At 34.2% G+C, this 25,424-nt stretch overlaps 1 protein-coding gene across 2 annotated transcripts in view; it reads left to right on the forward strand.

Annotated features, from left to right (window-relative positions):
• The window catches only part of MICU1 (mitochondrial calcium uptake 1), a 234,429-nt gene that overhangs the window by 83,597 nt on the left and 125,408 nt on the right, over positions 1-25,424 (forward strand). For both annotated transcript variants that reach the window (XM_057734250.1, XM_057734251.1), the window contains exon 5: positions 2,540-2,583. In XM_057734250.1, the coding sequence (XP_057590233.1) occupies positions 2,540-2,583 (44 nt within the window). The remainder of the gene's footprint in view (positions 1-2,539; positions 2,584-25,424) is intronic.

The following is a 25,424-nucleotide window of genomic DNA, read 5'->3' on the forward strand; positions in this document are numbered from 1 at the left end:
TGTCTGTGTTTACTTTTAAATGACAGGAATTCTCAGAACATGCCTGGCTGTCCTTACATGCCCCTCATTTTTTGGCAAATGCACATGGTAAAATATTTTTCAAACTATAGTGAAGAGCATTCAATGAAAAACACAAATCTGTTCCAATTTCTCCACCCTCCCAGTTATGTCACAGAAGCAATCACTTTAATATTTTTTAAGTTAACTTTTGAGTTCTTTTGGATATTACAGTAATAACTTGAAATGTAGCTAGTCCGAATTGAGATGTGCTATAATTTTAAAACATACACCAGCTTTTGGAATTTTAGTGTAAAAAATAAAGTATCTCAATAAGTTTTATATTGATTACATGCTGAAATTATATTTTGGATATATTCAGTTAAATAAAATATGTTATTAAAATTAATTTTACCTGTTTCTATTTATTTTCTTAAAGCTGGCTGTTAGAAAATTTTAAATTATACATGCAGCTCACATTTACTGCTCACATTATATTTCTGTTGGACAGTGTTGTTCTAATTAGTAAGCGTATATTTCCTTTAGTTGATGTACCAAGTTTTACTCATGAAATAACTGATCCTAGACTGATTCTAATTCCTTTGTAAAGGACTAGAAAAGTTTTCTTCTGGAAACTCTGAGGATTTTCTTGTTCTTGGTATTCTGAAATTTCACAAGCATACACTGAATTACAGGGAGGTTTTGTTCATTTTGCTTAAATAAGTTCTTTTCATTTGTGTCACTCTTCAGCTCTGAGAAATTTTCTGCTAATACTTTTTGGATTATTTCTTCCCTATTTCTGAATGAGTAAAAGGTCTTATATGTCATAAGACCTTGTACTGAGTCTCTGTTTTTCTATAATTTTCTATTCTGTTTTCTGTTTTTCATCTTTTTGGTAGTGGTCCTGGGAGAAAACCTTTTCCTAATCTTTTGACAGTATATTAAGAAATAGTGGGGGGAGATAGGCAATCATAAGTTAATTGTCTACAACTGTTTCTTGTTCTCTGTTCTGTTATCATAGAAGCATATTCTACCTTTATGACTGATATCTTCTTGAGTATCTGTAAGGTTTCAAATTGGATTTGTTTTTTTATATATAAATTTATTTATTTATTTATTTATTTATTTATTTATTTATTTATTTATTTATTGGCTATGTTGGGTCTTCATTGCTGTGTGCTGGATTTCTCTAGTTGTGGCACATGGGGGCTACTCTTCGTCGTGGTGTGCAGGCTTCTCATTGTGGTGGCTTCTCTTGTTGCAGAGCACAGGCTCTAGGTGCATGGGCTTCAGTAGTTGTGGCACACGGACTTAATTGCTCCGTGGCATGTGGGATCTTCCTGGACCAGGGATCCAACTGGTGTCCCCTGCATTGGCAGGTGGATTCTCAAACACTGGGCCATCAGGAAAGTCCCTAGATTTATTTTTAAATTTTCTTTTTTCCTGACTTATCTCTTTCTTTTGCTGTCAGTGGTTCATTTTGTTCAGGGCAGGCTTCTAGAAGGTGAAGCACATTTTCAGTAAGGAGCGTGTGTAACCAAACATGTAAAAGCAGAAATGCAGAAAGCTTCCTTTGGGAGCAGTGATAATCCGATCATTGTAATATTGTGGGCATAATAAGATAAGGACCTGAACTGGCATGAATAAAGGGAGAACTGAAAGAAAAGAACTGAGTAATTATGCAAGAAAAATAAGTATAATTGGGAACTGATTTCTCCACTCTAAAAACTCCCACAGCACCCTCTTATTGAACTCATTGTATCTTCCCTTATAGTATTATTATATGCATATGTCTTTCTAACTAAATTGTAACTCTTCAAGGCAGGGATTGTATCTTACTCATTCAATTTTTTTTAAGGTATATATTGATCAAGCACTATTCCAAGTACTGGGATAAAGCAATCAGCAAAGACAGAAAATTCCAACCCTCAAGAGCACTTAATATATTTGCTTTTATCTTTCATAGTGCTTAGAATTTCACATTGCTAGGGATTCCCAAGGTTAAATTTATTATTTAACCCACCTTTAAAAGGTAATATTAAGATGGTCTATTTTTATCTGTTTAGGTGTGTCGTAAAATGTCTTCTGATATTAAACTCTTCTCTCTTTAACTTTATTTAAAAAAATTATGGTGCATTCAGATTAAACTAATATCCCTCATCTTATTTAGAGATAATATATCATTTTGATGTAATGAAAAGAGCATCAAAAAAAAAAAAAAAAAAAAAAGAGCATCACCCTGGGTAGAGTCTAGGGTTCTAGTTTGGCTCTACTGTTGAATAGGTTTGCACATGAACTTTTACCCTCTTTATCTCAGAGCTTCATATTCTCATATATAAAATAAAAGATTGATATCTTTTAGCACTGACACTTTGAGTCTGAAAGTGGGACAAAATTTTCATTTCTGTGGGCTTTGAATAATGTGGCTAAACTGTCTAGTACATTAGATTGAATAATTGGAAACAAAACTGAGAGATGTCATTTCATATGTTTCACCCTAGTTATTATCAGTGACTAAGTATTATTTTTTTCTCTTTTACAGACTTGGGTCTGGATCAGTATACAATAAAACGCTTTGATGGAAAGGTGAGTGAAACTATGACACAACATATATATCCTATTATTTACTAAGAAGATTCTAAAGTTTCTCTAGAATTATTTGTGAGAAATTTTTGAATACCTGTGTATCTTATCAAAAAAGTTTGTTGCTTAGGTTGGGAGGCCTGTAAGTGCCTTCAAATGCTTCTACAGAAAAATCAAGCAGAAGGTTTTTCTGTGTTTTTCCATATAAGGTAATACTCATGGGTTGCCCACTATATATATTAAGGGATAATTCAGTGTATGTTACATTTGAATTTTAATTCAATAGCCATTATAAAGGTTAACAAGCCCCCCAGTATTATGTTTGCATTTCTTATAAAAACACCTATCTGATTTGACCTTCCTTAGACTTTGATAGTATATAGCAATAATCCTAACTAGAAAATTACTGAAGTCCTTACTAGTAGTTTTATAACAATTATAAAGAGCACCCCAAAGATGCATATAAATTTGCATTATACTTACTTGCAATTCTTTATTTTATGCCTGAATAATTCATTAAGCATAGAAAATGAAACTTTCAGTTTTACTATCTGAAAACAGTCAGTTAAATATGTTTTTCCCTTTCAGGCTGAATTCTCCACAAAGAAAAAGAAAATATTACACAGGGTCAGAAAGAAAAGTAAAAGGTCAATTTTAAAGAGGAGGAAGAAAGCACAGCAGGAAGAAGAGCGAGCCAGGGATGGCTTTACAAAGCTTAAAGAGAAGGAAATCAGAAGGAAAATCATGAAGTGGCTGGAAAAGGCAGGATTACAAATGAGGGTCTAGATGGGTAGAAGTCAGGGTTGGTAGAAACTGATCTTGCAGGACTATGTCAATCCTGCATCCTTATGTAAAGCTACATGTACCGTTAAGGGGAAGATTAAGTGCTAAGGTCTTTTACACAAGTGGAAGGAATGAGTGGCTGCCTTAAGAGCTGAGAGATCTTAGCCAAGGCTTCCAGCCTAAAAATTACCTTTTCTATTCAGGTGGCACAGTGCCTCCATGTGTGGGTATCTTCTTTTTGAAGTCACATATTCTAAAGAAAGAATGAACTAAAAGAAAAGGCATTTAGATGTTAGGAGACCCGGTTCAGAATCCTGGCTCTGCTTTGGGGCAGCCCCATCTTCTCTCTGATCCCTGGTGTCTCTCCTTTATGTGTGATAAAATACCTTATCCATGTAAGGGGTTACTGCAGGCACTGATGTCAGAGTCTGGTTTCAAAGTCTCTGGCAGGTTAGGTCCCTGTCTTATCTGTCTTTATGTCACTCAGAGTCCAGAGTATGGCTGGGACATAGGAGGTAACCAATAAATTTTTGATGACTTGGGAAAAATCAAGTAATCAATCACATATTCCTTGGAGGTATGACTCATTAAGTCACTAATATCTTATAGCAAAATCAATTTTACAGATCATTTTTTTTTCCTGACTACTGAGGGAGTCCAGAGTAGCATGAGAATTCAGTCATCTTTTGTAAACCTGAAAACATGTAAAGAAGTCGAATATGTGCAAGTTGAACAATAACCTTACATGTTAAAAGGGGAATTTCCATTCCTAGAGAGCTCCCGAATATAGAAGTCGTAATGGTAACTCATGTTTCATATGTACTTTTAAATGTTTTCCTGTTTTGGCCAGTACCCGTCCACTTGATGCTAAAAATTTGCAACTTTTGGCATGACTGATGAGCTCCAGCTTTGTTTCAACTGTGTTAAATGTATGAGCTCTACATTTCTTATTTGTGTCATTTGCGTTTTTTTCAATTTCCACTCATTTTTATAAAATAGCAAGAGTAAAATGCAATAAAACATTAAAGTATTTGTGTACCCATCTTGCCATGGAGACAAAAATGGCAGTGCTTCTGTGTTTGGAAGGCAGTCTTAACAGATTATAGTTGCAAATGTTTATGCACTGAAGCATAAAGTTCTGAAATCAGAGTAGGAAAGGCAAGATTTAAGGATATCAATGTATAATCTTTGAGAGTATGACTTACATGAAAGTCAGGCATATGAAAGTTGACTTTGTCCAGGGGAATAGGTTCTGAAAGCAAATAGAGAAATGAGATACATAAGGAGGTGTAAAACTGAGCCAGTGACCCTGAGCCAGCTAGCTTGTCCCCCTAGCAAAGAGTGCACAGATTTCCCTTTTACCTACATTGTGATATGCATGTTTAATTCCTTTGCCAGGTTCTTCATTTAAGTCCTGTATTAATTTCTATCAATATATTATTATGGTTTTATTTTGGAGTGAAGGTTATGCTTCCTAATAGGATTCTTAAGCTTAGTTGACCTCTAGTTTATGTCTTTATAAATTGTCTTTTATGCTATATGAAGTCTAAGAAAGTAGTTTCATACTGTTTTTAAAACTTACATAATGAAGAGTGCAAATTTCATTCAGTGTTTAATCAGTTTAGTAGTTTTTCCAGGGATTTTTGCTATGCATGAAGTTCTTCACTTGGTAATTATGAGAATCAGTGCTTATTCAACTGTCGATCTTAATGATATTCCTTTGGATCTTCATAACTCGTTCTCCCAGTCAGAAAATCTCAATTCTTGAGTAGCAATTTCCAAAGTATATAACTCCTAAGATAATTTCTTGTTGAAAAAACAGATGTACATGGAAATTATAGTAAATTTCATGCATGATGGTTAGAAATTTAGTATAAAGATAATACCCTTGAGGAATTTCCTTTCAAACTTACTTTGATTTTTAAATGGATAGTTTTCTATTTTTGTTTAAATTGAAGGTGAACTAGTTATAAATTGCTTAGAGAAATGTTTATTCTCATGCTCTTATTCCCCCATTGTTTTAACATTCAGCACACCATTTAATGATGTCCATCATTTGACCAGTAAGAAACACTAGCTTATTTTATTGCCTTCTAGTTGAATTGCACTTTAGCGTTTCTGTCATTGAAAGCAGGAACAAATATAGAAGTAGTATCATTTTCTGGGGTGTTTTCTCATTTGTACTTGAATTTCATACAAACTCCAGACACAAAGTAGAAAAGAATGGCCCAACTGATATTGACAAATAATTGAACAGTTATTTCTTACTTTGATACCTGTCATCTTTTCTCCTATTCTTTTTGACTGGAAAATTCTCAAGAAGTAAATGAAACATTCCCATTTCAGCTGATAGTCAGTGAAACTGAATTTGATCAGCAGCTTTTGAATTCTGAGGAAGATCTGTTTCCATAGCTCATCCTTACCTTATGTTGATGTATGTTATCCCTTACTCTAAGGATGCTTCTTAGCGATTTCCTTTGTAGAAAAGTCATGCAGTACATTATTATTGGCATTTGCATCATTTATGCATTACATTATCTGCTGTCTACTAACACAGGCCTTGTATAAAGAAGCTATAGTTAGTGGCCTTTGATTTGGAGAATATATTTTGTAAGTGATATTTTTAAAAATATTCAGACTAGGTTTAAAAGTTTAAAGACCTCAAAGCTGAAAGAGTTCAGATTTTCTGTTACAGGATATTTGAAAATCATTATAGAGTGTTAGCACTAGTTTGTAAATGTAATGCAAAATATGGTCTAGCTTTTGTTTTAGTTTAATACATCATCGAGTTTTTAAAAAATGCGCTCTCTCCATGCAATGTCCATGGATTCTTAATGATTTGTTAATGCAGTTATTTCATGAATTTTTGGATTATTTCTTTAATGAAAACTATATTTTTTCCTGAGTTTAATTTTTTATCATCCAATAATTGGTCTATAAAACAAAGCACCGATTTTAAGTGGAGCCTTTATTTTACATGATCATCAAATATTTGTTCATTTAATCAGTTAACTGCTGTCCTGTGTTGGTGTAGTTTATCTCAGTTGGTTTATACCCTTCATTACCCTGTTTCTCTTACTTCTCCTTTTTATCCTCAGCATACCAAATGCAGAAATTATGTTTTGTATTTTCTATTCCTATTGCCTATAATAGACAACTTTCTCCATTTCAAACCATACCATGTTTTGTTTTGTTTTATTTTGTTTTGAAGTTACAGTAGAAAACTGCATGGTCTAGGTAAAATTGTTTCTTAAGCAAAGAATACCAGTATTCCAGAGCTTTGATGTAGTCCTCTTCTGTCTTCTAAAAACTTTAAATTTCATACTCTTTTTTAAGTAACGATGAATCACGCATCGAAACTGTCTGTCATTATCATTCCACCGTATATTTCTTTTTTTAGAAAATAGATCTTTTATTCTTCCCTTTCTATAAGTTCCCTTTTCCCCTAACCTCTCTTTGAGCATTTCAGAAATCATGCCTCTGGAATGAATTTTTTCATTATTTGTAATTACAGTCCCCTTAGAATCTCTCCTAATTTGGAAGAAAGAATTAACATGTGTTTTATTTTCATCTCCTTTATGATACCTACACGAATGTTTGTTTACATGGAACAGGAAAACAATTCAGATCAAATTAAGATGAAATGCTGTCCACATTGAGGTGAAACAGATAAAAGTATGGTCAAAGTCTAGAAAAGGAAATACTGATCACAGTATTTATAATAGAAAAGATGATATGCAGGAAAAAAGATGGTGCTGTAGTTAAAAATCAAAGCTTTAATATAATCAAAAGCTTTTAATTGCTTACTAGGTAAAAGTTCTTTTAAAAATATTGGTAAATGAAGTTTAAATTCCATTCCCTTTAAGGGAAGGTCTTGGTTCCCCAAGGGGAGTGTGGGCACATCTTTTTCCTGTAATGTAATACTCTTAATGCTTTATTCGAGTTGTGATTATTTCATATCACAGATAAAATATGAGTCTGGAATAATGTCAGGTATGGTATTTATACTGCTCCTTGACGTGTATAGTAAGTTATGTAAGGGATTTCCTGTCTTCTAAGAGTGAATTGTATTGCAGATCAAAGAAATGTAAATTGGGGGGGAGGGCTGAAATGTTTATGGGATAGAGTTTGATGAATCTTCACATTTATTTGAATTGCTTTAATTTTGCTCAGATTTTTGTAGCAGGATTGATGTTCTTATGAGTTCTGTAGTGTTAATTAGGCACATCTCTCTTTCTCTTTCTTTTGGTTTCCAGAGACTTGAAACCAGTCAATTCTAAATTCTTGGTGAATTGATACATTTATTCAGGTCTTTCTATTGGTAAATGTGAATATATAGACAGAATTTTATTGTTTTTGCTTCATGTTTTTTTGATCCATGTTTCCATTTGCCCTGAAAAGTTTAATAGATTCAAGAGGATACATAAAGTATTTCAATTCTTTGAAGCCTGAAGTTATCCACCAATATTTCATGATTACATATTATTTTAGGAGTGATAATTTAGCCCTTTTAAAAAACCCCGTTAACATATTCACTTATTGGTTGGCAGTGGTTTCATCTCTGAATGAAAAATGCTTGACTCTATTTGTCTCTTGAGGGAATTGTTACTACTACTACTAATACGAAAAAGAAGAATAGTTGAAGTTTTCTGAGTGTTTATTATGTACCAAACACTATTCTACATAACTCTAATCCACACAGCCACTCTTCTAAATAGCTTACTATTTTCATCATTTTACAAATAAGATACTAAAGTACATAAAAGTTTAGTAACTTAATTTTTTTTTTTGACCTAAGATCGTACAGTTAGTAAGTGGTGGAACCAGCTTCCAAATTGGTGGTCTGGCTCCAGAATTTACCATCTTAAGCACTATTGTATACTGCCTTTCATATATCTAAACTATTTCTATGATCTATTTGCAAACAGAAATTTCTCTTGTCAAATATTTTTATTATTTTACTAACTTAATGCTGTTTGTGCAAAAAAGAATTTGGTGGTGTTTCACTCTGTTTTTGCTAAGAATGTTGAAGTTAATTTCTTCCGCTCCAACGAAGTACAGCCAGAAGCCAATATTAACCTGAGAAACCACACAGCGTTTCATTTTAAAGAAAGAAAACAAGAGATATACAAATTTTAATACTGGAATTTAGAAATTAGAATGTCATCTTCACTGTTATTTGCTCCATTGTTTTCTCATATGCCATGAACACCAATTGGCATTTTGAAAAATGCTGTGTTGACTTCTCTTTTTTTTTAAATGAAGCCATCACTCTAAGTGGAAACTGTTGTCTGTATTTCGAAAGTTGGATCCTGACTCATAAGCAAGATAGTAGAGACAATAATATTTCTGTTACAAACTAAACTATTTACTCTTTCAAATATTGATTGGTTTTGTGTTAAATGTAGAATCATTTGAAAGGAGCTACTCATTATAGTTAGTCTTTAGACAAGCAAAAGTTTAAAATGTAATTACATTACCAAAATGAAATCAAGTACTGATTCAGCATTTCATAAAATCCTTTGGCACCTGTTGTAATTTTCTGTTTTATTTTTAGTCTGAGACTTTTTCATCTTCCTTCTTTCCCATCCAAAGTTCCTTAAGTTATTTTAAAACCATTTTCTCATTTTTCTCTCTTCTTACAAATTAAGCAATTTTAGTTCTTTTGTACACAATGCAACCCTCAGAAAATCTGGTTTCAGTGTCTGAACTATTTTATAAGGGATTTCCAATTTGAGCATCTTAAGTATTTGACAGCTACATGTAAATGATTAGTAGATGTTGTAAGTATGCTGAGTCATATATGAAAAATGCAAAATTATGGATTGCTGTACTTCTTAGTGTGTAATAGCACGGGATGAGAGAGTGTAGTTTTGGATATAGACAATCCTGTATTCAGATATGGACTCTGCCCCATACTTGATAAATAACCTTGGGCAAGGGACCAGTTAACCTTTGTGTCAGTTATCCTCTGTAACTGTAAAATCAGGACAATAGGCAAAGTATCTGGCTCTACAAATTATAGCTATTTTGCATGACTTTGAGCCCTTTACTCAATTTACATAAGGAGTTAGCTGCTATCATGTTATCTTCTTTCTCGGTCTGTATGAAATGCTACAGAAAAGCATACCCTCTTCATAATTGCTCTTGCCATTCTTCTTTCCTTCCCAGTTAAATCAGCTATAAAAATCTCCTTGTGCTATCTCTGTAATGAGCAGTTGGCCAGAATTAAATGGCTAGTCTGTGAACTCGAGAGAAACCTCTGGTTTGATTTCTCATATCTGAGCTGTCCTGTGTTCACAGTGATTCATCTCACCCCAGTACTGTAAAATCCTTTGGGCCTCTGTCACATCAGTCCTAGCCTTATGCTTGCAAATTGCTGATAGTATATATTTTTCAGTCAAGAACTTTTATCATGCTTCTAAGGTTGATTTGAGAAGTAGGATAAGTTCAGGTCAAATTTTATTTCACAGCCAGTGAAGTTTATTTGTTGAGAACAAATCTTTAAAACCATTTTATATTTGAAGGTATTTTGGAGTGGTACCCAGCTAAATTAGCCAAATTAAACTGTTTCATCAAATGCCGGCCTTCATGATGGCTGACTTTTTTGTTACTAATATGAATTGTACTTTATTTAGTGCAGCATAATTTTGCAGGAGACTGTTTCTAAGTAGTCATTCCTTCCTTAGAGTACTTACTAATCTTCTGAACTCATCTGAATTTGGTTGTCTATATGTTAAATATGGGTGGTAAAGCAACAAATTTTCCATGAAGTTAAAAAATAGTATATCATGAAATGATAGTGAGATAGCCTTACAGAAAACCTTAATTAAAGAAATGGTTTGACTACCCATGAAAAAAAGTTAAATGTTTGCTTTTCCTTCTCTTTAAGAAATAGGTAATTATTCGTGTGTTTTCTTTTTACAGTAATATGAAGCTTTTCTGTAATTGTATGTTTTTGGGGGGAGGTTAGGAATTGAGTTATTTGGGTTTTTGTTTTGTTTTGTCTTATTGTACCTAGCAGATAATTTATAAAATATTTCTATGTATTCTTAATTTCCTGTTTCTAGGTGTTCAGTGATTTAATTACAAATCACATTTGGTCCTTTATATGTTATAATAGTTTGTGAAATATGTGTGCCTGTGTATTTGGGAGTTTTTGTTCATGTAATCAAACTGTCAATTTTTTTCTTTTTCTCATCTTCTGATCAGGATTTCTGGCAGGTACTGACTCAGCAGCATGTGCTTTAAATTAATTGTTTCAAAAACCCATAGTAATGCTTCAGGGACAAAGAAAGGTTCAGTGCATGCTCATGTCCTTTCCCTGCTCCCTTCAGAATAATTCAGTTCCTGTCACTTTAAATTAACATACTTTATCTTTAATATGACAATTCAAACACTGCACAAGTCCTTGAGAATATAGTACGTAGCATAAGTTGAAAGGAAGTTTTAACATTATGTGTCATGCAAAAGGTCAAGAAACTGTTTTAATCTTTGTATAATGGATACTCAGTTAGTTGGGTCATTTAAATAATCTTAGCAGGATGCCATGTTCCTAGTTGAACTGTAACAGAGATGGTGAGACAACAGTAGCTTCAAGTGAAAAATTAGTAGTTTCTTTTTCTTTTGAAATTTTTTTAATAGTAAATACAGACAAGCAGTCGCTTAGTTGTACTTTGCTCAATAAAATGACTGAAGGGGAAACAGAAGGAACATTTAGTAAGACTTCATTATTTTGCTTTTTTGAGCTACTCAACAACTTTAGCTTGGAAAAGCAGCAAATACATTGAGAAAATCATGAAAAAAACTATATAGATTGTAGGCTGACAAAGGAGAATTTCAAAGACATGCTAAGAAGTACTTTTCAAATTGATCTTTGAAGGCTAAGACTTCTTAATTATAGTTCACAAACTATTAAAGTGTATTCAAAATATATTCATTAAAAACATTACTCTTGCATTTCTTAATAAAAATATAAACTAAACTTAATTAGAACATCTTTTGGTTTAAAATAATTATTTAATTAATGCAGATCACAGGGTGCTCTTTATTTTTATGTAACATTTTTCCTGTGCTTCCTTGTTCTTAAAATGCTATGTATTTTTAGTAGTCTCCTTACCAAAAGCCCAAACCAATCATCCTGTTATTGGTGCAGTAGATAATCTTACCTTTACCTTTAACTGCCTTCGGAAACAAACCAACAGATACTTAAATGTTTATATGAAAATAATTTATTGATAATCCCATTATCAATGTTTCTAATCTTGGAGATTTTGTCTTAGAATAGCTGTGGCACAGCCGTCATGCAGAGTGCCAAGAAGCGTAAATCAAATGAGATGTTAACACCTGTGACTGAGGAAAGTCACTTCCAGTTCTCTATTTATGACAGGACAGTTTGTAGGAGGCAGCTGAAAACTCTTCCTCTCCTTTGATAATTGTATGGTTTAAGGCTTAGAGATTTAAAACAACTTGCTTCAGATAGGTGTCGCTACTAGATAGTGAGTGGAAGAGAAAAGAGGTAGGAATTGGTAAGGACTTGGAAGTCTCTGGAATCTGTAGCATTGAGTAGTCAACCTCTGTAACTGACAAAGAGCATCAGTCTTCTTTAAACTTTGACTATTGAAGGTAATTTGCTTTGTTGATCAAGGATTCAGAATCAAGTTTTATTGTATTCTTAAGGATATCTTATTAATAAGCTTTTTGTATTAAAAAATAATACTCTTTTTCTTAGAATAGTTAGTGGGGGAATTGCTTATCTGTATTGGGTTCTATAAATATCACTCATTTTGGTGACACTAGTATAAATTGTTTAAGCTTCCAAAGGTCAGTGAGCAGTTGCTTTATAGAAGAGGGCTTTCTTGCTTGCTTCCTTACAGGGATTTGTCCTTTGCATGCCAAGTTCCTATTGCCTGTGAAAGGCTGGAATCATTTTGTTTTTCTGGTAGCATAGTATGAGTGCTGTTCTTCAGATGCAGCTTATGAATGGTGTCATTCCTTATTATATTGCTATGAGGAGTATCCATGTTGTCTCTTTCCAGTCTCTCAGTTCCACCACTACTAAAGTCTGTTGATTTGACCTGTGTGCTTGATTATACAGGTTGAACAAAGAATAGTATAATCATAAAGTGCTCCCAAGGAGGGTATAGTTTATTTGGTTGTCCCAAATATTAAAACTTCTATTAAGATGTCTTTAAATACATTTTTATTTTAGATTCTGTTGTGTTTGAATTTGGGATCCACCGTGAACCCATTTGATTTATCATTGTTGATTTGAAAGCATAAACATGACTAACCATTACATTTTGAACACCTTTATGTCTAGCTTTTCCATTGTGAAACAAGATTTGAAATTCACTTTGGTATGAGAGGATTTCATTCCAAACTAACTTCCTTTTAAAAATGATTTTACAACAAACACTCTAGCATGTTTCAAAGTTACACGAATAGATTTCTGTGAAAGCCACTCAAAACATTTTCTTTCTTCTGTTCTGGTAAAAATGGGTTCTCAACTTATATGTATTGATCCTTTGGTTGCAGAGAATGTGTGAGGATGGTTGTTAGTTTGCATATTTGTCTTTGCCATGGTGCATTTTTTAAAAGTTCTAAACAAATAAAAAATCTTCTCCAATTATGGATCAATCGAACATTTATTAATTAAGAAGATTATAGAGAATCATTACATTCTTTTAGTGATACTCATTTTGAAAATGATTAAAGTATGCACTTGAACGAATCAAGGTATAAATATATGAAGTGCACCTACATCATTAACTAGATTTTCATCTTCAACTTCAAGGTAAATGCACTAATACAAGCTAAGTCTCAAGATTAATATTTTACAATAATAAATTATATTTGCTCCAAAAATATTCAGTCTGCGTTAACAATTTTAGAAATTGCAAACAATGTAGACACCTGATGTATTTCTGTGCATTAGGTACAGCACAACATATAATGGTTCATGCATGGGTTCCGGAGTCAGACCACGACCTGTCCTGCCACTTTAAAGCATTGTCACCTTGGGCTTCTTATTTAACTTCTCTGACCCTCAGTTTTCTCATCTGTAAAGTGCAGATAGTAGTATCACCTGTCATAGAACTGCAGTGAGAACTTAAAGAGATAATACAAGTCTTTCGCACAATGCCTGGCATAGAACATGCAAACTATAATTTTTAAATTCTTAATATGTCTTTAATGGTTAGTGATATTCAAGGAATACCTAAAATTGTTTGATTTCAAAATGATTTAGAAACTCTTCATCTAAAGGACTTCCTGGGAGATGATAGTTACTAGAACAGTGTAAATCAAGGGTGAACAGTGATCCTCAGAGTGAAACTCTTATTTTTGTTATGGTGAATTTTTTTTCTCATAATAATTTTTTTCCAATTGGGAAAAAGTGAAATACTATATTGACTTATTTTTCAAAATTTATATGTGAGGTTGTTTTTCCATGAAGTGATAGGGAAGCCTTTTCTGACCCGTGTGACTGAAACCAAGACTGCTGCTGAGCTCAGGACAGTTCTTTTCAGCACTGATTGATTTGAGTGGCCAACATTCAAAATTAAATTCTTAGATTTGGGTAGCAGATAATCAATAATGACAAAACATATTTTCCCACCCAGAGCTGCCTTGAAGCAAGTTTACAGGCATTATATGGTAGAAACTAATAGAGTTGATGATTTTCCCCATCTAGGATTTTGATAACACCTCATCAGATACTGAGGACTGAAATGAATCATCTCAATAAAGTTATATCATTTCTTTGAAGTTAATGCTATTCCAGTAGACTTTAAAATTTTTATCATTGCTTTAATGAAGTCTTCTGCCACTGTTTTTTTAAGCATCCTCATTTGTATCCAGATTCTCTCTAGCCATCTAGTTAATGAAATAGGAAAACATTTGCATTCTAGGTGTTTGGAGTTGTTCTCAGAGCTAAAGTGGTTAGAATTGGGACTGAAAAGAGAATGGCTTTCTGGCAGAGTGAAGTTTCCAGGATCTTAAGCATTCACCTTCCACAGTTTGTTGCACAGTAATTTGTGTTTGTTACCTTTAAGAAGTTTGGAAACTCTGAGTTAGGAGAAGAAGGAACCTATTCTAGAAGAATAAACTACTCTAAATTAGAAACATCTCAATTTAATTTTTATCTGACACATGCCCAAATTCTATCTTTCTGCAAGTTCAGGTATGGGATGGGGGAAGAAGAATAACACATATTTTAACTGTGCAACATTTTCTGTTTGATTGAGAATAGTGTGATTGTTTAAGATTGATATCTTACACAAGGCTTTGGCATCTGTCTATGTACCAACTGAACAATGAAGAGTGAACATTAATTGCATGGGGAAATTGCTGAATTTTCTCTTTCTTTCTAACACCCTTCCTCCCTGCCCTCACCCCAACCTTATGTAGAAATACTATTTATCATTTGGAAATGATATGCCGAAATTGCATCTTTTTGAAGAAGCATATTATTATCATTAATTTGTTTTTCAAATACAACCTCAAGTACTTCTTGAGGGATTTAAATAGGTTTTGAAGTATATTTCAGCAATATAGAGAAATGTTAATATTAAAACAGTTCAATTATTTCACTCTCATAAAGAATAACATCTTAAATAGTAAAGCTGTGTTCTTTATCAGATTTTCTATATACCAGAGATGCTTTGAGGTTCTAGATGTTGTGTTAGCATCTGTTTTGCTGTCATAGTCCATCAACTTCTATTTGACAGAAAAGTTTACTTCAAACTATAGAACTTGAAAAGTGGATCTTAACTAAAATAAATAATGAGGTTAAAAGCTCCTAGATAAGGTTTTTCTCTTTGGCTTTATCCAGTTGAATCCTAGAACACAAACTTATTTGCCCTATTTTGTTCAATCCTATTATAACAGGATTCACTGTTTGAGTACAGTGAGTATTAACAAGTTTGAATCATGTCTGGAAGTCCCAGTCCCAGGGCTCCTGATGGTACTTGCAAGTTCAGCCAGATGTTTTGTAAGTTTTTGTGATTGGTCAGAAACCAGAGTGCAGATGCTTCAGCACAAAGCCATCCTGGTAAAACAATTAAGAATTTAGACTGACTGCAAAATGTAGCAGTTACACATGTAATTGCTGATTTGCTGTAAGTTTACTTCAGTCTTTCTGCTTATCTGAAAAATTAAAAGATTCAGGATATGGTGCAGTTGAGATCAGTACTAGCACTCTTATAAGGTTATTAATTTATTTGCCTGTACTTAAGGTCAGTAATTTAAATGTTGTAGTGATATTGAGTCTGTAGCTATGTTTTAAATTTTAAACATGTAAGATCTAAGACTAGGTCATGGAAATGAATAGTAAAACAGTTAAATTTCATTTTAAGTTAGTGATCACCTCGCTTTGAAATATTTTGCATAGGTTTGTTCTCCAAAAGGGGAGTAACATTTGTTAGTAAATTGAATAGAAATTCCATTGTGAGCAGTTTATGTGCATTCTGCCTTCATAGCCTTCACTTCAGAGATTCAAGTGATTAGTGTTCGGTATGTGGCTTCTATGATGCATAAAATAGTACAGTGCTCTGTAAGGTATCTGCAATTACAGCTTCTTTTTAAAATACCCAGTTTTGTGTAATTTTCAGCACATACACTGAGGTAGTTGCTAGAATCTTACCTCTGGAACTTTAACATGAAATAAGTTTCTATAAATTTTTTTACTGAATGATATGTTAATATATTACTTAATCTCACATTATATGGTCTTAGAATTGAAATATATTCTATTTCTTTTGACTTCTACATAGATTTCTTTTAGTTTGTCTTATAATGTTTATTATTTATATTGAATTTATTATTTATATTGAATTAAATATAAACCCTTATGATAGATTTTCCTGGTAAAAATACATATTAATATAAATGTTCATTAGTAACAAAAAATATAAATAACCACCTCTGAGACAGGGAGAGAAAATGAACATTACCACCAAACTGCTAAGGAAGATTATGTTTTCCTTGCACTGTGCCTCCGTATCACTCCTGAAGTGCATAAATGGTATTTGCTTAAGACAAAAATGACTTAAAATTTAGTCAAAGATTAAACTTTATCCAAAAGATTAAGTGAAGGAACAATTTACTTGATATTCTCAATTTCCAAATTAAACATTGATAAGACTTTAGGAATAAGAAAAAATAACCAAAAACCTTCCTTCCACTCTCCTCCTTTGAATCTTAATTTTCCATTTTCACCATACTTTGGTGCTTTTAAAAATTTATTCATTATTAAATTCAAATATATCTGTTTTTACAGATTCTCCTTGTACCTTGGCTGTTTTACTTGAGGATATCATTTATGGTAGAATCAGGCCTTTGATTAAAAAAGATCAGTTAAGAAACATTCATGCAACACAAAATAGTCTAAAAATTTGTTCTCTGGTAACTCCCATTTCTTTCCAAATCTTGACATATTTATTTGATTCTCCTTATAACTTGAAATAATTTGAGGGATCAAATATGGTTTTATGACAGTTTGGGTGTTTGTGATTAATATATGTCATGAATTCTATAAGAATTATCTTTGGAGTTTTGGATACTTGAAAACCCACTTATAAATTCTTAGAGTTAATAGAACTACTCTTTGGCAAGTGGATGCTTCAGAAAACATCCCTCTCTCCTTCTATCCCTACCCCAACTCCAGAATCATGGAAGAACAATGAAGAGCTTTACTAGAAAATTAGAAGACTATATTTGCACAGGACACATCACAAAGCATGGCTAATTTAAAAGTTCTCTTTAAATATCTTTCTTTCTCGTTTTTAAAGAGCTAATGCAAAACGTATATTCTCTGTCCTTTCTCTCAAACATAAGTGTGCACATATGTACTCACTTGCTTTCTTTTCTCTGTTTTCCTGACTTCCATACTTTCTATTCCTCTCTGGCCACATCTCCTTCCCTCTTTTGGCTCACCTTTCAAGGGTCCTTTTTCCTTCTATATTTTTTCTCCCAGATGTCTTCTTCAGCTTTTTCTTATGTCGAGCAATTTGACCTTCTTTTGGCCTCTCCTGATCCCTGTGACTGTACTCAGTACAGCAGAGGTCTCATATACATAGTCCTTCAAATGGAAATATTTTCTCCTTTTGAGGACTGAAGGTTGCAAACATGGACATACCCTATTTAATGCAGTAGAGGAGGATATGTCCTCCTAGAGAAAATCACACTAACTGAATTAGCATTGTAAAGTGTCAGTATAAAATAGTCCCTAAGGAGTGATGTTCTGATAGTAATTCTCAATCAATATACAATTTAAGGTCTATTCAGTGACATTTTTATTATCTCTGCAGACTTTATAATTGCCCTAATGGTTAGGTGGCTAGGCCTAAACCATGACCCCAAATGCATCTCATGCAGAGTGTTTCAAGCTGCATTATTTATATTTTGGAAAACAATCATATACTTTGCTAGTAATCAAAAGACCTTCTAGAGAAAATAGGCTACTCAAGTCAGAAGCTATTATAGGAGAATGGATGCACAGTTATATGGTAAATTGATTTTTAACAAAGGTGCCAAAATAATTAAATGGTGAAAGGGAGGTGTTTTCAACAAATGGCTTAGCAATAACTATATATCCATATTTTAAAAAATAAACCTTGCCACCTTACTTCACTGTACACAAAATTCATTTGAAATGGATCATAGACCTAGCTATAAAATCTGTAACTATAAGTCTTCTAAAAGAAAATAGAATATTTTTATGGACTGGAGATAGGCAAAAATTTATTAGATAGCATACGGAAGGCAATAACCATAAAGGAAAAATTGATAAATTAGATTTTATGAAGGCTAAAAACTTCTGATTGTTGATATAAAATAAAATTATAAGCCACAGACTAAAAGTACTTTTCATACATATTTGACTATATTTGTTATCTATTGCTGAGTAACAAATTAAAGCTTAGTGGCTTAAAACAGTAATTATTCTTGTCTCTCATGCTTTCTGTGAGTAAGAAATTTGAGAGCAGTCTGACTGGATGGTTTTGGCTAGGCTTTTCCATTAAGTTGCAGTCAGATGTTGGCTAGGGCCTTAGTCATCTAGCTTGACAAAGGATGGAAGATTCATTTCTAATGTGGCTCACTCAAGTGGCTGATAAGATAGTACTAACTGTTGTTGGGAGGCCTCAGATCCTCTCTCTGTAGGCTCTCCAGAAGCCTGCTTGAGTGTTCTGTTTAAATGACAGCTGGCTTCCCTCCAACAGAGCAAGGTGCCTTTTATGCCTTAGCCTCAGAAGTCACACATTATCACTTTAGCTGTATTCTATTAGTTATACAGACCAACCCTGATTCAATGTGGGAAGAGACTAGGTCTACACAAGAACATGAATGCCAGGAGGCAAGAAACAATGGGGTCATTTTGTAGGCTGGCTGCCACATTGAAAAGAGTCTCATATCTGGAACATATAATGATCAGTAATAAAAAGACAAACAACCCGATTAAAAATGGGCAAAAGACTTGAACAGATACTTCCCAAAGAAAGACATATTAATTGCCAACAAACTAAGTGCTTAAAACACTGATCGTCAGGGGAATGCTCAATAAAACCACAATGAGATACCACTAAAATGGCTAAATGAAAGAAACTGCAATGTAAATGTTGACGATGAAGTGAAGCAACTAGAACTTTCATACATTGATGGTGCAAGTAAAAAAGGTACAGCAACTTTGAGGAAAGTCAAATTAACCAAAAACTGAAAAGTGCCTGTTTAATCAATAAAGGAATGAATAAATTGTGATATTACTTGTGTGCATTATTATTATATGCATAACATAATTATACACTAAATAAATAGATTTTTATTTTATTGGTGAGTATTATACTAGTCTGCAGTAAAAAGTAATGAGTTACTGATAAATAGAGTGTGGGTGAATCTCCCCAACATTACGCTGAGCCATAGAAGCTGGATGCCGAAGAGTATACGCTGGTGATACCATTTATAGGAAGTTCTAGAGTAGGCAGAACTAATCTCTGGTACAAAAATATGGTAGGAATTAACTGTGGAGGGGCATAAAGGAAACATCAGGGTTGGTGGAAATGTTCTATAACCCAAATATATATCTGGGTTAATCAGATATATTTATAAAACTCACTGAATTGTATATTAGATTTGTGCATTTCACCATAAGTGGATTTTACTTAAAATGTAACAGATATTGAACTCTAGATGATAATTTGTTTTTTGCAGAGATAATTAGCAGTTGTGAAACTATCTTCCTTGTATTCTAAGCTTGAGCAAATGAGTAAATATATTGCGGATAGTGGAAACCAGATTGCGGATAATGGGAACCAGATTTCTCCCTGTGGGGGAAGGGAGTAACACGTGTGTAAAGGGCAAGACTAAACTGTACTCTGTGGTATTAGAATGGAAGTAGAGATATCATTATGAATTCATAGTTTATAATATATATGAATGTAATCATGAGGAAACATCAGCCTAATTCAAATTGAGGGATATTTTACTATATAATTTACCTGTACTTTTCAGATTGTTCAAGGTCAAAAAGTATAAAGAGACCAAAATTTGCAGAGTAGGTAACTCTAAAATTACACACCTCCACTAAGACAATAATTAAGCTGGTGAAAACTGCCGATCAGCTTTTTCAGATCCCTGGAATCTAACCAAAGCCATTAAGCAACTAGGGGAATGCTTAAAGAAGAAAGAAGCTGCTGAAATTTGGTAAGAGAATCTTGTAGTTTTTTAACTTACCTGATGACCACCCCCCAGTCCCCAGCACAGTGGCAACCATAAAGATTGTGCCTTCCTGATATAGTTTCCTGGTGCCAGAGGGAGCAGTGTGGACCTTGTTCTCAGAAAATGTGAATGTGGACCTTGACCTGTCTGGCCATTAAGGAATCAGCTTGCAGGTTTGTGTTTGTTTCGCCTACCTTGGAGACTTTTTAGGGCCAGGGTGACCTCCCAGGTGGCATTTGTTAAAAGCATAAAGGTAAATAGACTAGCCACAGCAGCTGAAGACAAGCAGCAGACAAACCAAAAGACCTGGGAAAGAAGAGCCTGCAACAAGAGAGAGGTGAGAAAACAAGGACTCTGAAATGCTCTGCTGTATTCTGGTGAATCTGGAAGGCCATGTGCATACCCAGGGCTGAATGAATACTTAGAAGAAACCTCAGCAGACCCTAAACTTCACCTCTGGCTGACGTTTAGCTTCCATGCAAGTAAAATGAAGGCAAAGGCAGATTGTAAATAGTGGCTAATAAACATTAAAAGAATGTCCAACACAGAGCCAACCTGCAAGGATCTAGAGAGGTTTTTTTTCCCCCACCCTTTGGATCCAAACCTAAGGAAATCTCTGTCAGATCACTAGGAGACCACTAAGGTAATGAAACAGAGACTTGAGTGACCATGCTTGACAAAGTATTTACAAAAGAATTTAGAAAAATCATTAAAGAAATGACTACAACCCATGCAAACAGCAACAGCAAACACTGAAGAGGTGGGAGAATCTTATTTCCAGAATTACCACATTGTAATATACAAAATGTCCAGTTTTCAACAACAAATTATGCTTGTAAAGAAACAAAGTATGGCCCAGGGGGAAAAAAAAAGGAATAGGAACTATCCTTGAAAAAGCTCAAATATTGCACTTACTATAAACAGGCTTTAAATCAACAGTTCTAAGTATACTCAGAGAGCTAAAGGAAACTACAGGCAATGAACTTAAAGGAAATAAGGAGAATGATGTATGAACCAGCAGCAATAAAGAGAGAGAAATTGTAAAAAGGTATCAAATAGAAATTCTGAAACTGAAAAATTCCTATAGGTGAAAGGAAAATTTTAGTGAAGGCATTCAACAGCAGAATTGAATACACAGGAAAAATGACCGGTGAACTTGAAGATAGATCAATTAATATTATCCAGTCTGAGAAAAAGAAAAAAGAATGAAGAGAAATGAACAGAGCTTGAGACCTATGTGACATTACAAGTGTACCAACATATGTACAATAGGAATCTCAGATGGCAAAGAGAGGGAAAAGGGGACAGAAAGAATATTTGAGGAGATAATGGCTGAAAACTTTCCAAATTTAATGAAATTTATGAATACATACATCCAAGAAGCTAAATAACTCCAATAGGATAAACTCAAAAAGACCCACACTGAAACACTTTATTATCAAACTGACAAAAGCTAAAGACAGTGAATCTTAAAAGCAGCAAGAGATAAGAAAATTATCACATACAAACTACACAGTAAGATTAACAACCAGTTTCTCATCAGATACGATGAAGGCCAGAGGGATGACATTTAAAGTGCTGAGGACTTCCTAGGTGGCGCAATGGTTAAGAATCCGCCTGCCAATGCAGGGGACACAGATTCGAGCCCTGCTCTGGGAAGATTCCGCATGCCACGGAGCAACTAAGCCCATGTACTGCAACTATTGAGCCCATGTGCCGCAACTATTGAAGCCCACGTGCCTAGAGCCCGTGCTCCACAACAAGAGAAGCCACTACAATGAGAAGCCCATGCACCACAATGAAGAGTAGCCCCGGCTCTCAGCAACTAAGAGAAAGCCCGTGTGTAGCAATGAAGACCCAACACAGAGAATAAATAAAATAAATAAATAATTAAAAAAATAATAATAAATAAAGTGCTGAAAGAAGAAAATTGTCAACCAAGATTTCTATACCTGCAAAATTATTCTTCAAAAATGGAGATCAAGATACAAAATTAACACACAGAAATCTCTTGCATTTCTATACACTAACAATGAAAGATCAAAAACAGAAATTAAGGAAACAATCCCATTCACCATTGCAACAAAAAGAATAAAATACCTAGGAATAAACCTAACCAAGGAGGTAAAAGACCTGTACTCAGAAAACTATAATACACTAATGAAAGAAATCAAAGACGACACAAACAGATGGAGGGACATACCATGTTCTTGGATTGGAAGAATCAACATTGTGAAAATGACTATATTACCGAAAGCAATTTACAGATTCAATGCAATCCCAATCAAATTACCAATGGCATTTTTCACAGAACTAGAGCAAGAAATCTTACGATTTGTATGGAAACGCATAAGACCCCGAATAACCAAAGCAATCTTGAGAAGGAAAGACGGAGTTGGTGGAATCAGGCTTCCTGACTTCAGGCTATACTACAAGGCTAGTCACTGTCAGTGATCAAGACAGTATGGTACTGGCACAAAAACAGAAATATAGATCAATGGAACAGGATGGAAAGCCCAGAGATAAACTACGGTCAACTCATCTATGACAAAGGAGGCAAGGATATACAATGGAGAAAAGGCAGCCTCTTCAGTAAGTGGTGCTGGGAAAACTGGACAGCTACATGTAAAAGAATGAAATTAGAACACTTCCTAACACCATACACAAAAATAAACTCAAAATGGATTAAAGACGTAAATGTAAGACCAGACACTATAAAACTCCTAGAGGAAAACATAGGAAGAACACTCTTCGACGTAAATAACAGCAAGATCTTTTCTGATCCACCCCCTAGAAAAGTGGAAATAAAAACAAAAATAAATAAGTGGGACGTAATGAAACTTCAAAGCTTCTGCACAGCAAAGGAAACTATAAGCAAGACAAAAAGACAACCCTCAGAATGGGAGAAAATATTTGCAAACGAATCAACAGACAAAGGATTAATCTCCAAAATATATAGACAGTTCATCCAGCTCAATATCAAAAAAACAAACAACCCAATCAAAAAATGGGCAGAAGACCTAGATAGGCATTTCTCCAAAGAAGTCATACGGATGGCCAAGAGGCACATGAAAAGCTGCTCAACATCACTAATTATTAGAGAAATGCAAATCAAAACGACAATGAGGTATCACCTCACACCGGTTAGAATGGGCATCATCAGAAAATCTACAAACAATAAATGCTGGAGAGGGTGTGGAGAAAAGGGAACACTCTTGCCCTGCTGGTGGGATGTAAATTGATACAGCCACTATGGAGAACAGTATGGAGGTTCCTTGCAAAACTAAAAACAGAACTACCATATGACCCAGCAATCCCACTGCTGGGCATATACCCAGAGAACACCATAATTCAAAAAGACACATGCACTCCCATGTTCATTGCAGCACTGTTTACAATAGCCAGGACATGGAAGCAACCTAAATGCCCATCAACAGATGAATGGATAAAGAAGATGTGGTACATATATACAATGGAATATTACTCAGCTGTAAAAAGCAATGAAACTGGGGCATTTGTAGAGACATGGATGGACCTAGAGACTGTCATACAGAGTGAAGTGAGTCAGAAAGAGAAAAACAAATATCGTATGTTAACACATATATGTGGACTATAGAAAAATGGTAGAAATCAACTGGTTTGCAAGGCAGAAATAGAGACACAGATGTAGGGAACAAACATATGGACACCAAGTGGGGAAAGCAGGGAGGGTTGGGGGGGGAATGAATTGGGAGATTGGGATACCAAATTGTACACTCTAAATATATGCAGTTTATTGTAAAAAATTAAAAATTAAAAAAAAATGAAGGAGGTAGGGGACTTCCCTGGTGGCACAGTGCTTAAGAATCCACTTGCTGAATGCAGGGGACACAGGTTCGATCCCTGGGCCAGAAAGATCCCACATGCCATGGAGCAGCTAAGCCCAAGTGCTACAACTACTGACCCTGTGCTCTAGAACCCACAAACTGCAACTGTTGAGCCCACGTGCCACAACTACTGAAGCCCGTGCACCTAGAGCCTGTGTTCCGCAACATGAGAAGCCCACATATCACAATGAAGAGTAGCCCCCGCTCACTGCAACTAGAGAAAGCCTGCGTGCAGCAACGAAGACCCAATGCAGCCAATAAATTAATACATAAATTTATTTTAAAAAATGAAGGAGATAGATATTAAGCCATTCCCAGATAAACACAAGCTGAGGAGTTTATTGCTAGTAGATCTACCCTACAAAAAATGCTAAAATGAGTACTTAAGGCTGAAATGAAAGGACAGTAGATAATAACTTGAAGGTATATTAAGAAATAGCACCAGTAATGGTAACAACATAGGTAAATATAAAAGCCAGTATTATTTTATTTATGGTTTATAACTTCTGTATATCCCTCTGTGATTTAAAAGACAAATGTGTAAAACAGTAATTATACATCTATGTTAACGGGTACACTGTAAAAAATATAATTTGTGAAAAAGGGAAATGGAATTCTATTAGAGGAGATTTTTTTTAATACTATTCAAGCTAAGTTGGTATTTATTCAGACTAGATTGCTGTAAATTTAAGTTGTTAATTGTAATCTGCAGTGACCACTAAGAAAATAACTAGCTATAGTTCCATTTATATGAAATATCCAGAAAAGATGAATCCATAAAGACAGAAAACAAATTAATGGTTTCTAGGGACTGTAAGGAGGGGACAGTGGGATGTGACCTCTTAATGGATAAGGGGTTTCCAAATGGGGCGATGAAAACATTCTGGAACTAGGTAGTGGTGATGGTTATATAACATTTTGATTGTACTTAATTCCACTGAATTGTACACTTTAAAATGGTTACCATGGTAAATTTTGTTATGTATATTTTACCACAATTTTTAAAAATTATAAAAACATAAACTGTGGTACTGGCATAAAAATAGACACATACATCAATGGAATGAAACTGAGAGTCCAGAAATAAGCCCACATATATATGGTCAATTTATTTTCAGCAAGAGTTCCAAGACCATTCAGTGGTGAAAGAATAATCTTTTCAACAAATGGTGTGGGGTCAACTGGATATCACATGCAGAAGAATGAAGTTGGACCCCTACCTCACATTAATACAAAAATCAACTCAAAATAGATCAGTGACCTAAATATAAAAGCTAAAAGTACAAAACTGTTAGAGAAACAGGTGAGTCTTCATAATCTTGGATTTGGTGATGGAGTCTTAGATATGGCATCAAAAGAATAAGCAATAAGAGAAAAAAGACAAATTGAACTTCATTAATATTTAAAATTTCTGTGCACCGAAGGGCATTATCAGGAGAATGAAAAGGCAATGAACAGAGTGAGAACATACTTGCAAACCCC

The sequence above is a fragment of the Hippopotamus amphibius genome, chromosome 5 (genome assembly GCF_030028045.1).
Source record: "Hippopotamus amphibius kiboko isolate mHipAmp2 chromosome 5, mHipAmp2.hap2, whole genome shotgun sequence".
Lineage (NCBI taxonomy): Eukaryota > Metazoa > Chordata > Mammalia > Artiodactyla > Hippopotamidae > Hippopotamus > Hippopotamus amphibius.